This window comes from Schistocerca gregaria, chromosome 5 (assembly GCF_023897955.1).
Source record: "Schistocerca gregaria isolate iqSchGreg1 chromosome 5, iqSchGreg1.2, whole genome shotgun sequence".
NCBI lineage: Eukaryota > Metazoa > Arthropoda > Insecta > Orthoptera > Acrididae > Schistocerca > Schistocerca gregaria.
In genome coordinates, this window is record NC_064924.1 from 243,093,149 (window position 1) to 243,109,136 (window position 15,988).

A 15,988-nucleotide genomic window follows, 5' to 3' on the forward strand; every position below is an offset into this window, starting at 1 on the left:
AGAAACAGGTTACGACAGTATGTGCATCTGGAACGAATGTGATAACAGATGGAAGCGAAAGGTGTTGAAGTAGATGCTAGAGAGAAAAAAGACCGTGTCGACCGCATAGAAGACGGCCAATATATATCAAGGAATCAATGGACTCTACGAAGCTTATAGAAGGTGCATGGGAAGAATGTAAATTATGAAGGTTGAGAGATTAGAAGCATTAGCTGAAAACAACTCGCAAACATAAGGAAAGAAACTTGTGTGCCAATTGCATGGGAAAAATAATCGGTTGGGGTACCAGGTAGGCCAGGAGGACTCCTTCGTCTGCTCCTAGCGGAATTTTCACGGCACTAAACACAGTCGCTAGTTGCCTGTCTTCCTCCTCCTTGTTCTACAGTTGTTCTCACTTCCTTCCTCTACCCTACTGCTTTCTCGTCTCCTCCCTTCTGCACACACACACACACACACACACACACACACACACAGACACACACACACAGCAGGAAGAGGTAATAAATGCCCGCAACTCCCGCAGCTACTGCAGGGCTCCAAAGGGGCCTGCGGTTCCCAGAGCCCTTCAGTTCTTGTAAACCGGGCTACGTTTGCGAGTGGAAATCCCAAAAGAGCGATAGCCTTTACTGAGTGGAAGATGCTACAGTCCTAGAGAACTCTTTCCAAGGAATACAACAGACAAATGTGCAGTTGCAGTAAACGAACTGCCTATACCGTGACCTCTCGACAGTTCTATTTTTATAATTACTAAGGAAGCCTAGAAATCTTTGCTACTCGGAGAAATAACAAAGCGTTCATAGACAATCGTTGTTTACAGTGGCGGGCAGTACTACTGAATGGAAGAGAACTACGACAGACATCCTGGCTTTCTAATGACTGCGTCATAACGTGACGGACTTCGGAATATTTACAGCTGCACATATTGTATATTCTGTAAGCCACTGCTCTGCTTAATAGTTATAACATTTACTATTCCTGTTTCTGTATGGAGAGCTATAGATCAAGGGAAGATCCAGTGCATTCACAAGGCAGCTATTATGCGCTTTTCATGTGTCCTCTTTACACGATGGCTAATGGATGGACTAAATATTCTGCGTGGCAAACCTATTTATTAATAATAAATTGTATTACCAACAGTGACTGTTGTTTTTCTTTTTTGTAAGACTTTACCATCAATTTTGGACATCACTATCTCACCAAATCAATTTACTGCTAAATAGCATCCTAAGTGTTGTCAGTGTTGTTTTAATACAGCTTGCATATACTTCATTATACAGCTGACATCTTTTGTTGGGCTGCAAAATTCACGAAGAGTAGCCATTCAACTGTAAAGGTTCTCTTCTGCACGAGTTCAACACAAACTGTAATAATTAGACGGGACAACGCTCTATCACGCAACCTTTCTCTTGACAACACATATCACAGAACTTCATTTCTGCTAATAAAACATTCAGTTCTCATGAGCCAGTCCTGCTAACTATCACGTACATCCATCTTGTGATATGGAACTTATTTGATCGCGCAGTAACCTTCTCATTCACTGTCAATTACCACCTGTGGATGCAGTGCAATCTATAAATTGCTCATGCATAGCACACGCTGTCATACACAAGTGACTTACTGCGCTCCGATGCGTCTGAGCACACCAAGTTTCCATAACTAATAAAGGGTGGTCAATTGATCGTGACCGGGCCAAATATCTCACGAAATAAGCGTCAAACGAAAAAACTACAAAGAATGAAACTTGTCTAGCTTGAAGGGGGAATCAGATGGCGCTATGGTTGGCTTGCTAGATGGCGCTGCCATAGGTCAAACGGATATCAACTGCGTTTTTTTAAAAATAGGAACCCCCATTTTTTTTACATATTCGTGTAGTACGTAAAGAAATATGAATGTTTTAGTTGGACCACTTTTTTCGCTTTATGATAGATGGCACTGTAATAGTCATAAATGTATAAGTACGTGGTATCACGTAACAGTCCGCCCACTATCTCGGTAATAGGATAGAAACCTGTGCGACTGTCCTCTCGTAATCAGCTAGCATGAGGGATAAGGAATTCTTCAGGTTTACCCTCATCGGAGTGCTATGCCTAAAATGAAAAATTGCGTAAGACAGGAGGAAAGGCTTAGAGCATCTAAAAGCAATTACAACAAAAAGAGCGATGACAGACGCAGCGGCCAGAGGAGGTATTATCGTGGGTCTTCCGCCCTGTCCTAGCCCCAAAAGTAGTTAACAACGTCATATCCGGGAATAAAAACCATTTCCTCTTAAAAAAACGAAGAACCCGATCAACTGCCCGTATGTCGTCCGCCAGTATTAGAGGCAAAGAATTCGGAAGACCAAACTTGGAGTCCACAACCAGAACCAGAACGAGGGGGCATTCCACCAGGATTTGAGTAATTGTCTGTAAGGCTTCGTCTGTAAGAATTCGGTTAAACTTCTGATAACACTAAACAGTGCATTTTGAGCTCTTCCAAAAATGTTGCTGGTGCAAATGTTTCTCCTCAGTCAAAAAGTTAACGTCATTTTGGATACTTCTGAGGTCATCAGTCCCCTAGAACTTAGAACTATTTAAACCTAACTAACCTAAGGACATCACACACATCCATGCCTGAGGCAGGATTCGAACCGCCGACCGTAGCGGTCGCGCGGTTCCAGACTGATGCGCCTAGAACCGCTCGGCTACTCCGGCTGGCAGATACCACTGTTCTCTCTAATAAATTCCTTCCTGTCAAGGAGACTATCACGGTTTGGGGCTATTCCTTCCTGTTTTCCACCGATTTTGCTACTCCTACATACTACCATAATTCACTCAAATTTATGTCTGACGTCAATAACTCCAGACGATCTATCTTTTGACTAAGCAACTGATGACCATCCGGCGTACAGTATTAATAATATTCCACCCCCCTCCCCCTCCCCTTCCTATCGCAATAGTGAATAGTACATGGTAGATGTCTGTGTAATCCCAATTCTCTCTAAATTGAGTAAACAAATCTGTGGCGAATTAAGCTGTTTTTCTTTGAATTTCCTCCTTCGGTAATCCAACTTCGTAAATATCCCATACAGGAGAAAAACACTACAGAATCGTTGGGGCGAATATTTTGTAGGCGACCAGCTTTGCGAATTAACAGAGGGAGAAAAAGAAGTTATTCATTTCTTAGATTTATTCTATTTCCTTGTCAGGATTAGGTTTTTGTCTTTGCTGCTCTCCCATTAGCAGTTCAGTCGGTACCAGGAAAGGTGCTCAACATAAACACGTATCATAAAAATGTATGTTTCATACCGCTTCCTAAACCACTGGCCCCATTTCAACTTAACTCGGTACACATATCACTTACAGTCTGAGAAAAATTGCTGTGGGGATAGAACCACCTTCCTATAAAAGTTGTGGTGATTCAGGTGAAAAAGAATTGTAGCCCAAGATGCAAGAACACCTGCACTTTATTCACACAATGTTTGAGAATGAGACAGTGTGGAGAAGGAGATGGACTGAGACAGGAGGTGGGGAGGGGATGGACAGAGACATGGGGAGGAAGAAATTGATGAACAAAGGGAAGACGAGACAGAAAGAGAGAGGGAGATAAGGACATGGACTGAGAGAGAAAGGAGAATGAGACGGACAGAGAGAGGTAGAGGAGATGGAGCGGAGATTGGCGGGACAGGAGGAGATGGACTTAGAGGGGGGAGGATCAGATGGACAGAGAGAGGGAGGAGTAGCAGATGGACTGAGAGTGGGGGTGGAGGATGTGGACAGAGAGAGGGCGGAGGAGAAGAGAGGGGGTGCGGAGGGAGGGAAGGAGGAGGTGGACTGACAGAGCTGGAACAAGAACGAAACCGGCAGTACCAGGTACTCAGTTAGTTCTGAAATAAATGTCAATTTGCAGCAGTAATGTTCACATGTGACCATCGTGTTTACATCTACATCTCGATCGGTATACCGCAAGCCACGTTACGATGTCTGGTGTACGATCGTTCTATTACCATTATCACCCACTAGCATCCCTATTCCTTTCTGAAATGGTGAATGAAAACAACGACTGTCTATAAACCTCCGTACGAGCTCTAATTTCTCTGATTTTCTCATCGTAGTGATTTCATGAAACATATGCGAGAGGAAGTGATATGTTGCACGACTCTCCGTGGTGCGTATGGACTCGGAATTTCAACGGTAAACCTCTGTATGACGTGCAACGCCTCTCTTGCAGTGTCTACTACAGGGCACCGTTGAACATCTTTTATACTCTGGCACTTACTAAAAGATTCCGTGATTAAACGAACTGCTCTTCATTGGATACTTTTTTTCTATCTCCCCTAGTAATCCAATATAGCAAGGATTCCAGACTGAAGAGCTATTACACAAAAACCGGCCGAATAAGCACTTTCTAAGACACTTCTCTCACAGATGAATTATATTTCCTGGTTGAAACCAGTAAATCTTAGCTTGGCACCTGCTTGTCCTACAATCAGTATTATGTGGTAATTTCACTTTAGTCACTCCTAATGGTTGTTATTAGGTATTTTACATTTGTTATTGTTTCCAGTGATTTATCCACAATAATGTAATTGAAAAGTAATGGATCTCTTCTCCTTACGTGAGCGCTCTACGTTTAGTTAGTTCAGGTTCAACTGCCATTCCGTGCATCAGTCATCGATTCTCGGCAGGTATTCCTACATTTCGCCACTGCCTCCTAGCGTTGCAATCTTTCTGTAGACAACAGTATTATCTGCGAACAGCCTGATGGAGGCTCTGACGTTATCTACAGCATCGTTCATACATGTTGTAATCTGAAATTGCCCTAAAACACAGCCGATTCCGTTCCGTTGGAAACCATGCATTAAACAACGTCTGCGAAATCGTTTACTTTTTTGCGCGAGTTTATGTCCCTGGTGAGGTGTAAAGATATGCTCGGGCTCTCTTCTGCTAAAGAATGATACAATTTTTGGCTGCCTAGTGAAGATATATCTATACGCGTCACTATGAAGGAACAGCAGACTGACCAATCAGGTCTCAGCACGGAAAAATTTGCAGGAAGACTACAGGCAGAAAGGCGTTCTCTTTCCTGCATCTTTCTGCATCCTGGTCTGGGGTATCTTCCTCCTGAGTTGTTGGGATTACACGCATCGCTAGGACGCTGCCTGTACTTTCATGGTGTTCAATTTTCATGGTCTTTTCCACACTGTAATTTCGGGTGAGCCCGTTGTTAGTCAGCCCAGCTCGCCATGCGGGATTAGCCGAGCGGTCTAGGCGCTGCAGTCATGGACTGTGCGGCTGGTCCCGACAGAGGTTCGAGTCCTCTCTCGGGCATGGGTGTGTGTGTTTGTCCAGAATGTTCTTCAAAGCAATCGAAAACAATTGTGGACCGGTGACATGGCACATTGTCATCTATGAAAATTGTGTTGCTGTTTTGGAACATGAAGTCCATGAATGGCTGCAAATGGTCAATGATGGGTTCAGTTTGACCAGAGGATACAGTCCATTCCATGTAAACACAGCCCACAGCCTTGTTGAGGCACCACTAACTTGCACAGTAACTTGTCGACAACTTGGTACCATGGCTTCGTAGGGCCTGCGCCACACTCTAATCCTATCATCAACTCTGACCAACTGAAAACGGGTCCCACCTGACCAGGTTACGCTTTTCCAGTCGTCTACGGTCCAACCGATATGGTCACGTGTCCAGAGGAGGAGCTGCTGCCGATGTCGTGCTGTTAGCAAAGACACTCGCGTCGGTCGTCTGCTACCCTGCTACTACAGCCCATTAACGCCAGATCTCGCCGCACAGTCCTAACGGACACACTCTCGTGCGTCCCACATTGACTTCTGTGGTTACCTCAATCAGTGTTGCCTGTCTGTTAGCACTGACAATTCTACGGAATCGCCACTGCTCTCAGTTCTTAATTGAAGGCCGTCGGCCACTGCGTTGTTAGTGGCGAGAGGTAATGCATGAAATTTGGTATTCTCGACATAGTCTTGTCACTGTGTATCTCGGAATATTGAATTCCCCTAAGATTTTAGAAATGAAATGGTCCATGCGTCTAGTCCCAACGCGACCAAAGTCTGTTAATTCCCGTAGTGCAGCCATAATCACATCGGAAATCTTTTCACATGAATGATCTGAGTACAAATGACAGCTCCGCCAATGAACTGCCCTTTTATACCTTTTTTACGCGATACTATCTCCATCCGTATAGGGCTGGGTTGTCTTGGGGGAAGAGACCAGACTGTGAGGTCATCGGTCTGATTGGATTAGGGAAGGACAGGGAAGGAAGTCGGGCGGGCCCTTTCAAAGGAACCATCCCGGCATTTACCAGGAGCGATTTAGGGAAATCACAGGAAACCTAAATCAGGACGGCAAGACGCGGGATTGAACCGTCGTCCTCCCGCATGCGAGTCCAGTGTGCTAACCACTGCTCCACCTCGCTCGGTCCCTCTGTATATGTGTATATCGCTATCCCATGACGTTGGTCATGTCAGTATGTACATCACTAAGGATATAGTAGGATGGAATTGTAAAAACCCTAAGAAAATGGTTCTCGGAAGGAACAAATTTAAGGAAAAGGAGTAAATTCTGTGATCAAGACGTGAACAGCACGGGATTGTCGCCCGGCCACCGCGTCGTCCTCAGCTGTTCATCATTTGCTGCGGATAGTGGGCATGGGGTCAGTACACCACACATCCGGCCGTTGTCGCCGTTTGGACCTTGGAGCCGCTGCCTCTCGATGAGACAGCTCCTCAGACGGCGTCACATGGCTATTTCACCACGGTCCAGTCTTCCCACCAAGGAGACCACCCTATCAGTACCGAGAATCGAATCGGGTCATCCGCATAATACTCTGGCTCCCTGACCACTAGGCAACAAAGGTGGACTGGAACAAATTCACTTACACTATTTTATTTTCCAACGACCAAGTTCTCCTAGTAGACGGAGAAAGCTTTACAAGAAAACATGTTCAAATTGAATAGTAGTTTACAAACTTATCAATCTACAGAAATATAATGCTGTAAATGTTTGTATAAGGAAGCATTTTGATAGAACTATGAGAAAAGAGGTAATACTAAGAATCCACAGCGTGGCTGTTAAGCCTGTTCTTATATATGGTAGTGAAAACTGGATACTAAGAAAATGAGACGAACGAAGACTTGAAGCAGATGAGAAAAAGTTTCTGAGGTCACTTCTTGGACAAACGCTAAGAGGCGGTTTGTAGAATGAAGATATAAGATAACAACTAGACGTTAAAACAACAGTGACAGAAGAAATTAGGCGCAACCAAAAAAAGTTGTATGTCCATGGCAAAGGATGTCAGCTGAGCGAATGCCGTGGCAAGCATTATATTGCAACCAAAGTCGAAGACGGACTATGGGACGGTCAATGAAGAGGTGGACACAACTGTTTTGTTAAAGTGCCTTGGTTTCGGAACAGGGCAACAGCTACTCCTTGAAATAGAAGAAGAAGAAGAAGAAGAAGAAGAGGCATTTACGATCCTTAGATGATATCAGTTTCAAATTTTGCTCTCGTCGGTGAAGAGAAACCATTCAAATGGTTCAAATGGCTCTAAGCTCTATGGGACTTAACATCTGAGGTCACCAGTCCCTAGACTTAGAACTACTTAAAACTAACTAACCTAAGGACATCACATACATCCATGCCCTAGGCAGGATAGGAACCTGCGACCGTAGCAGCAGCGCAGTTCCGGACTGAAGCGCCTAGAGCCGCTCAGTCACAGCGGCCGGCTAGAGAAGTCATTGATTGAGGCTCTATTCCAGGTTTTCCGTTACTCACGTTCTCTTCCCACAGTGTTATGGGCTTTGTGCTGTTGTTCGTAATGGACTGCTAGAATCCAAATTGATTGTGTGTTGACGGTTAGACACTGAGATGAAGCAACACTCCCAGTTGCGTCCAAAAAGACAACGCGCAGTCGTGCCGCATTTTCCTTAGGGTAACTATGAGCCAAAATTTGTTGGTAGCGGTCATCACCTTAGCGGCCACTACGAGGCAAACTTTTCAAGTTTTATGCCTGATGGTAGTGACTGAATGTTTGAATGTCGCTGAGGTGTACGGCAATGCGGCGGGCAAGTTCCCGTGCTCGCTACTCTTCTGTCCATAAAGCGATGTGTGCACTGTCTTAGTTTTAAACTATGCTTCGAGGGATATTGGCAGAGTTGACAGCTGCACTACCTTGCTCACGATTCGAGAAACAGCGCGCTGCACTGTGCTGCAGGTTAAGTTTTATCTCCATTACGCTTTTACTGTATGTAGCGATATCCATTCGTTAAAAGAGAATTAAAAGGTTTCGGATAGAGGAAACTGTATAAATCATTAGGATGTGAAAAACTTTTTGAGAAGTTTTGTGTAAATGTAAGTCCTTTATCGGCAATGATTCATCCAAGTCAACCTTTTTCCTCTTACTTACCGTAAGGAAGTAGAGTGCATACTGCCTACTTGTGACATCTGACTGAGAGAACGATGTTTTCTTTGATCAGCTGCTGATGTATTCGTGTGTTTGGCTGCGCAGGTGAACATCTCCAACGCGTGGTTCCTGCCGCAGGAGGGCTACCCAGTCTTCTACCGCTACTTCCGAGACCGCATCACGTGGTTCGAGGCGGACGCAGTCTGCCAGTTCCACCACGCCAACCTCGTCACAGGTACCTTTCCTAATAACAGTACACCTCTTTATACACTACTGGCCATTAAAATTGCTACTCCAAGAAGCAATTCATGTGATTAACGGGTATTCATTGGACAAATATATTATGCTAGAACAGGCATGTGATTACGTTTTCATGCAATTTGAGTGCATAGATCCTGAGAAATCAGTACCCAGAACAACCACCTCTGGCAGTAACAACGGCCTTGATATGCCTGGGCATTGAGTCAGAGCTTGGATGGCGTGTACAGGTACAGCTGTCCATGCTGCTTCAACACGACACCACAGTTCATCACTGGCATATTGCGACGAGCCAGTTACTCGGCCACCATTGACCAGATGTTTTCAACTGGTGAGAGACCTGGGGGATGTGCTGGCCAGGGCAGGAATCGAACATTTTCTGTATCCAGAAAGGCCCGTACAGGACCTGCAACATGCGGTCATGCATTATCCTGCTGAAATGTAGGGTTTGGCATGGATCGAATGAAGAGTAGAGCCACGGGACGTAACACATCAGTAATATAACGTCCATTGTTCAAAGTGCCGTCAATGCGAACAAGAGGTGACCGAGACGTGTAACCAGTGGCACCCCATGCCATCACGCCGGGTGATACGCCAGTATGGCGATGACGAATACACGCTTCCAATGTGCGTTCACCGCGATGTCGCCAAACACGGATGCGATCATCATGATGCTGTAAACAGAACCTGGATTCATCCGAAAAAATGACGTTTTCTCATTCGTGCACCCAGGTTCGTCGTTGAATACACCATGGCAGGAAGCTCCTGTCTGTGATGAAGCGTCAAGGGTAACCGCAGCCATGGTCTCCAAGCTGATAGCCGGCCGCGGTGGTCTCGCGGTTCTCCGGAACAGTGCGACTGCTACGGTCGCAGGTTCGAATCCTTAGGTTAGTTAGGTTTAAGTAATTCTAAGTTCTAGGGGACTGATGACCATAGCAGTTGAGTCCCATAGTGCTCAGAGCCATTCCAAGCTGATAATCCATGTTGCTGCAAACGTCGTCCAACTGTTTTTGCAGAACGTCCTCATCTGTTGACTCAGGGATCGAGACGTGGCTGTACGATCCGTTACAGCCATGCGGATAAGATGCCTGTCATCTCGACTGCTAGTGATATGAGGCAGTTGGGATCCAACACGGCGTTCCGTATTATCCTCCTGAACCCACCGATTCCATATTCTGCTAACAGTCATTGGATCTCGACCAATGCGAGGAGCAATGTCGTGATACGATGAACCGCAATCGCGATAGGCTACAATCCAACCTTTATCATAGTCGGAAACGTGATGGTACGCATTTCTCCTCTTTAGACGAGGCATCACAACAACGTTTCACCAGGCAACGCCGGTCAACTGCTGTTTGTGTGTGAGAAACCGGTTGGAAACTTTCCTCATGTCAGCACGTTGTAGGTGTCGCCACCTGCGCCAACTTTGTGTGAATGCTCTGAAAAGCTAATCATTTGCATATCACAGCATCTTCTTCCTGTCGGTTAAATTTCGCGTCTATAGCACGTCATCTTCGTTGCAATTTTAATGGCCAGTAGTGTAGCACCCTTACCCTTATTTTTAAGGGCTTCTCCACTCTTCAGCAGCTGCCCTATATTCCTGTTCGCCAGCTTTCGCGATCAGCGTAGCCTTCCTCTTTCAGATCTCTTCCTCGTCATTGTAATAACTTCCGCTCTCCATGTTAACCTCGGCTGTCCACCTTTCGTCTTCCCTGGCGGCGACCATTCCAGGATTCCTTTTGGCCATCATCCTTGCTCCATCCGTCGCACATGGCCATACCACTGAAGAGCTCTGTTCTAAATCCTCTGCACGACTGGTGATCAATATTCATAATCTCCCTAATTTCTTCATTTCTTCTCCGCTCAGTTCTGGATATCCTGGCTGTCTACTTATTCCATCCATCTCTACAGCCTACACTCTGCTTCTCTGCAGCTCCCCCATGGTCCATCCTTGTGCACCGCACATTAGTATACTTTCCACTATTGTTTTCAGGATCCTCTTCTTTATTTCTTTTCATATTTCCCGACTCTACAGAACTCCATTTAGCATTTAAAGTGCTCCTCTTGCCTACTCGATCCTGCAATCCACATCTGCTTCACAGCTTCCGAGGAATGGTTGAGGAAAAGAAGAAACTACATCACATGTTGTAAAGCTTTGAGAATGAAGAGGAGTGTGATAGGTACAAAGTATACAAAAGAAGGACTAAGAAATTAACAAGAAAGTGTAAGGGAAAGGTAAAGAGTATGTGGGAAACAGAGCATTCGCTTGGATACAGGAGATTGGCAGAGGCATGGAGTATGGTAAGGCAGATGAAAATGGCTAGAAATGCTGCACCCACAATACAACCTATATCAATTGGACAGTGGAAAAATCGCTTTGAAGAACTTCTGATAGAATGAAGAAGAGGCCACCCGTTAAAAGCCAAAACAGAAGCAGTACTGGTAGAGGGAGAGGAAATACCAAGAGAGAAGTGTTTGTTATACATATCTGCTATCTATAAAAAGGGAGACAGGAAGCACCCAAATAATTATTAGGCAATTAGTGTTATGGCATCTATCAGCAGACTTTTTAATGCTTTACTGATAAACAGGCAGAAGAATGAGACTGAGAGAAAGATGCAAGAGGAACAGGCAGGTTTTACAGTGGGACGGCCTTGTATGGATCATATTTTTAACCTTTGGCAAATAAGTGGGAAGTCTTATTCTAAGTTCACTTAATATTTGTAGATTTAGAGAAAGCGTATTCCTTTGTATCCACCAACTCACTATGGGAAGCAATGGAGTATATCGGTGCAGAAGCATAACAGATATCCCTAATTCAGAGAATCGTACGTTAAATCAGTGAGGGAGTTGAGTGAGACATTCCAAACATGGAAATGAGTTAGATAGGTATGGAGTATGTCACAGACCGTGTTTAAAATATATATAGATGGATAATCAATACAAAATGGTTCAAATGGCTCTGAGGACTATGGGACTTAACATCTGAGGTCATCAGTCCCCTAGACTTAGAACTACTTAAACCAAACTAACCTAAGGACATCACACACATCCATGCCCGAGGTAGGATTCGAACCTGCGACCGTAGCGGTCACGCGGTTCCAGACTGAAGCGCCTAGAACCGCACGGCCACCCCGGCCGGCAATCGATACAAGTATTTAAACTATTTTACAGCTTTAATAATTCCTTGCGGCAGTACACTATCGCTGCCATCTCCTCCCACTACTAGATATTCTGCATTGTTCATGTTCATTTTAAGCCCGCCTCATTCAAATGATTCCATTAACTTCTTTATCACAAATCTGACATGCTGTGTACTTTGTCTATCAGCACATGATCATCGGTGAGTAATAATGAGCAGATTGTACCATGGTGAAAAGGAATACCTCCGCGTTACTGATTCCACCGTTCCAATATGTCTGCATATATATTTTAAACAGGGTCTGTGACATACTCCAGCCATTACACTTTGCTGTTAATTTCTTAGCCTTCCTTTTGTATACCTTGTCGCTATCCCAATCCGTTTCATTCCCAAAGCTTAACAGCATGTGATGTAGTTTCGTCTTTTCCTTAACCACCACTCCGTGGTCATCCATTCAATTCTTACTCTTCTCTTCCTTTCCCTTAGTAAAGCCTCCTCCCGTGCTTCCTTAACCGACTGTTTCAGATACCGTACAGCTCATTAGCACTCCAGCCCTCCTTCACTGCATCCAATCTTAGATATAATCTTTGCTTATGGTGTAAACGTAGGTATATTTTTGGAAATTTGTGGTAAGGTGTTATGGGACCAAACTGCTGAGGTCATCGCTCCCTAAGCTTACGCACTACTTAATATAACTTACGGTAAGGACAACACACACACTCATGCCCGTGGGAGGACTCAAACCTCCGACGGGGGGAGCCGCCCGGACCGTGACAAAACGCCCTAGACCGCACGGCTACCGCGCGGTGCTAAATATACGGATATATCAAACCTTGTAGTGTTAAAAGGTACAACCAGGCTGGACTGGCCTCCAATATGTGATAGTTATTAAGTCTTTTTTCGTGCACGAACAGCTGAAATAAATACTAGGAAACTCGTGTTACAGTGCTGTATAGTAAATTCCCAGTTTTTCTTTTGCCACTGAGTGGACTACACAATCTCGTTGTGAAGCTTTATTATTCTTGTCACATCCTCGGCTTAAACACAAGTCTCATGAACAATAATGAAGAGTAAGGATGGAACCTCGTCTGTGGCAGGAGAAGCCGCGAGGGCACAAGCGAAGCTTATACTGGGTATTCATTTTAACTAACGACATTGAAAAATTTCTAAAATTACACATCCGATAAAAAAATGTTATTATTCTAATTTGTTTGTCTCGGAAAGGTACATCCAAATATATCACACTCGCCCCATGTGTGAGTGGCAAGGGGCAACTTTCAAATCTTCGCCGGCCGCGGTGATCTAGCGGTTCTAGGCGCGCAGTCCGGAACCGCGGGACTGCTACGGTCGCAGGTTCGAATCCTGCCTCGGGCATGGATGTGTGTGATGTCCTTAGGTTAGTTAGGTTTAAGTAGTTCTAAGTTCTAGGGGACTGATGACCACAGCAGTTGAGTCCCATAGTGCTCAGAGCCATTTGAACCATTTTTCAAATCTTCTTTACAAGCCCCCGTTTGTTATTGCAGGTTACGTTTCTACTACAAAATCTACACACGTTTTCTGTGAAGCAATTTCACCATTTCGCCACAGTTAGGGCTATAACCAGAGAAGTGGAAATGGGTAAACAATCGTAATTTACGACATGCTACTCAAAGGTCCTTGAATATCCATTGGCACGTGAGACCTCAATTTCATGCTGCGAGGGTAGGACAGGCCAGTATTTAATAAGTTGTAATTGGAAATCCCATTCGCAATATTGTTTTCCTCCAACATATTTAACAGGAGACTGCTCGATGTAGCGAACTATCATAACTGGCAGTACTGCGACCGGAGTTCACGTATCGTGCAGACATCGAACAGACAGCGGCTCTAGACATTACAGTATTTGCGCAGTGCTTATTGCTGCACACCTGCCTATCATTTGAAGAAATGAAGTGCAAGTCGACGATAAATGTTATTCTGATTTACGGAGAATGTAGCAGAAATATTGAGGCTTCTGTTGCCTTGTATGTTGAGCGTTTTCCAGAGAAACCTCACCTTCGTTCGTTGTTTTATAAGGCGTCCACAGCCTTTATGTCTGATAGCAGCGTAGAGACCGGCAAAAGGAAAAGAAGCAAACGTTTTACAGGAGAAGTTAATGAAATAGCAGTGCTGGCAGCAGTGCACCACAACGTGCGGATAATCGCCCGGAAATTACATCGCATTCCGAAATGTTCGTAGGTAGTATTGTCACAATACTGCATAGTCATATAATCCACACCACATGTCACTGCATCAAGAACTTCATGGCGCCAATTTCCATACCCGGGTAGTGTTTTGTGAATGCGCGTGTCGACGAATGCAAACGAACCCAGCGTTCCTTGCAGAGAAACGTTTTTCCAGTGAGTCTACATTCACCAACCATGGCAGCGTTAACCCGCTTAACATGCATTACTTGAGTGTAGACAACTCCCACAGATTACGGCAAGTTGGCCGACAACGCCCTTGGTCTGTTAACATATGGTGTGGCATTATGGGGAACAAACTCATTGTCCCGTGTATTATCGACAATGCGTAGAATGGACGCAAATATCTAACGGTTTTGGAATAGGAACTTCGGCAAGGCATAGGTCCCGGGTTCGAGCCTCGGTCCGGCACACAGATTTAATCTGCCAGGAAGCTTCATATCAGCGCACATTCCGCTGCAGAGTGAAAATTTCATTCTGGAATCATCTCTAAAACATGTCACTGAAATATCCTTTCTTCCAGGAGCGCTAGATGTGCAAGGTTCACAGGAGAGCTTCTGTGAAGTTTGGAAGGTAGGAGACGAGGTGCAGGCAGAAGCAAAGCTGCGAGGACGGGGCGGGAGTCGTTCTTGGGTATCTCAGATGGTAGAGCACTTTGCTGCGAAAGGGAATGATCCCGAGTTCGAGTCTCGGTCCGACATACAGTTTTAATCTGCTGCTGCAGAGCGAAAATTTCAATCACGTTATGTCTTGTCACGGAAAGGTGAACAAGATGCTAGGATCGGGGGTCTAGTAGACAGTAGAGACAGCAACGAAGAGAAGCAGCCAGTTTCGGTGGAGAATCGAAGACAATAGGGATAGGCGCGGGAAGTAGTCGAGGACTGAGGCAGCCGTAGTGTTATTCTGATGTTGCTAGGCCGGAATTAGATATCTGCAGGGCTCTGTTGTTCTTAGATGCTGACCGGGGTTTCAGTCAGCAAACGCAACAGTGGTAGTCAGTCACTGTCTCTTACGACGACTTGACTTTAGCGATGAGATACTCCAGCTAGGAAGGTCAAGACGGACTAAAGATTAGGAATTAATTTTCAAGGCTTATTATTCCTTTTCCTCATCATCCTCTCATTGCCTACATTCACATCAGGTAATTTACGTCAGACGATCATCTGTCACTCTCAGCTTGGCCAACCTACCGAATTCCCAGTAGCACGAACCCCTGTCGCTCTGTCCCTGAAAAAACCCTCGCTCGGGACGCGATATTCTGCTGTGCGCAACAATTGTGAATGTGATAAGGATGCTAACCTTATGTTGCATGATGTGTGATAGCTTTACTGTTTTTACTTCTTCCTGGATGATGCTCAAAGACCAAAACTGCTCGGAAACAATACGAATGTACATACAGCACTGTGTCATGCATTTCCTGCGGTAGTTATTACTGATGTTCCCTCTACGTCCAACATTCTGTAGTCTCTTATTTTCTTTTCCGCCACCCGCTTTATTATCATAAATTTGTCATATAGTCTACAGAATATGAGAAAAGAGGAATAAGCCGTTGGTTGCCATATCTGGAGAATAGGGGGATGAGGCAAAAATTAGATAGTCCAAAGATGTAACTTGTATCAACGAGTCGGCTCGTGAAATTATACACTGTCTAGTTCCACTGTCTAGTGACCACCTGCCAAAACCTGAATAATCACCTTTTGCAACCCGGACCACTGCGGTATATGCAGGAGGAGAGTCGGTGATATTCTACAGTCACTGACAGGGAATCAGAGCCAGGCCGAAGCCAATGCCTTGTCCAGTTCTCGATTAAGGATCCATGACGCGAACAGTCCTGTCCCACAAATTCTCGATTGGGTTCAGATCCGGGCGTGCTCTCCGAACCAAGCACGTACACTGCGCTATGTGTGCCACGCTGCATTGTCGTGCTGGTAGATTCCATCATGCAGTCGTGCC

The 15,988-nt window shown here is 45.0% G+C and overlaps 1 protein-coding gene across 1 annotated transcript in view; it reads left to right on the plus strand.

Annotated features, from left to right (window-relative positions):
* Positions 1-15,988, plus strand: part of LOC126273193 (uncharacterized) — a 493,173-nt gene that overhangs the window by 325,460 nt on the left and 151,725 nt on the right. The window contains exon 2 of the mRNA XM_049976718.1: positions 8,519-8,648. Within this exon, the coding sequence (XP_049832675.1) occupies positions 8,519-8,648 (130 nt within the window). The remainder of the gene's footprint in view (positions 1-8,518; positions 8,649-15,988) is intronic.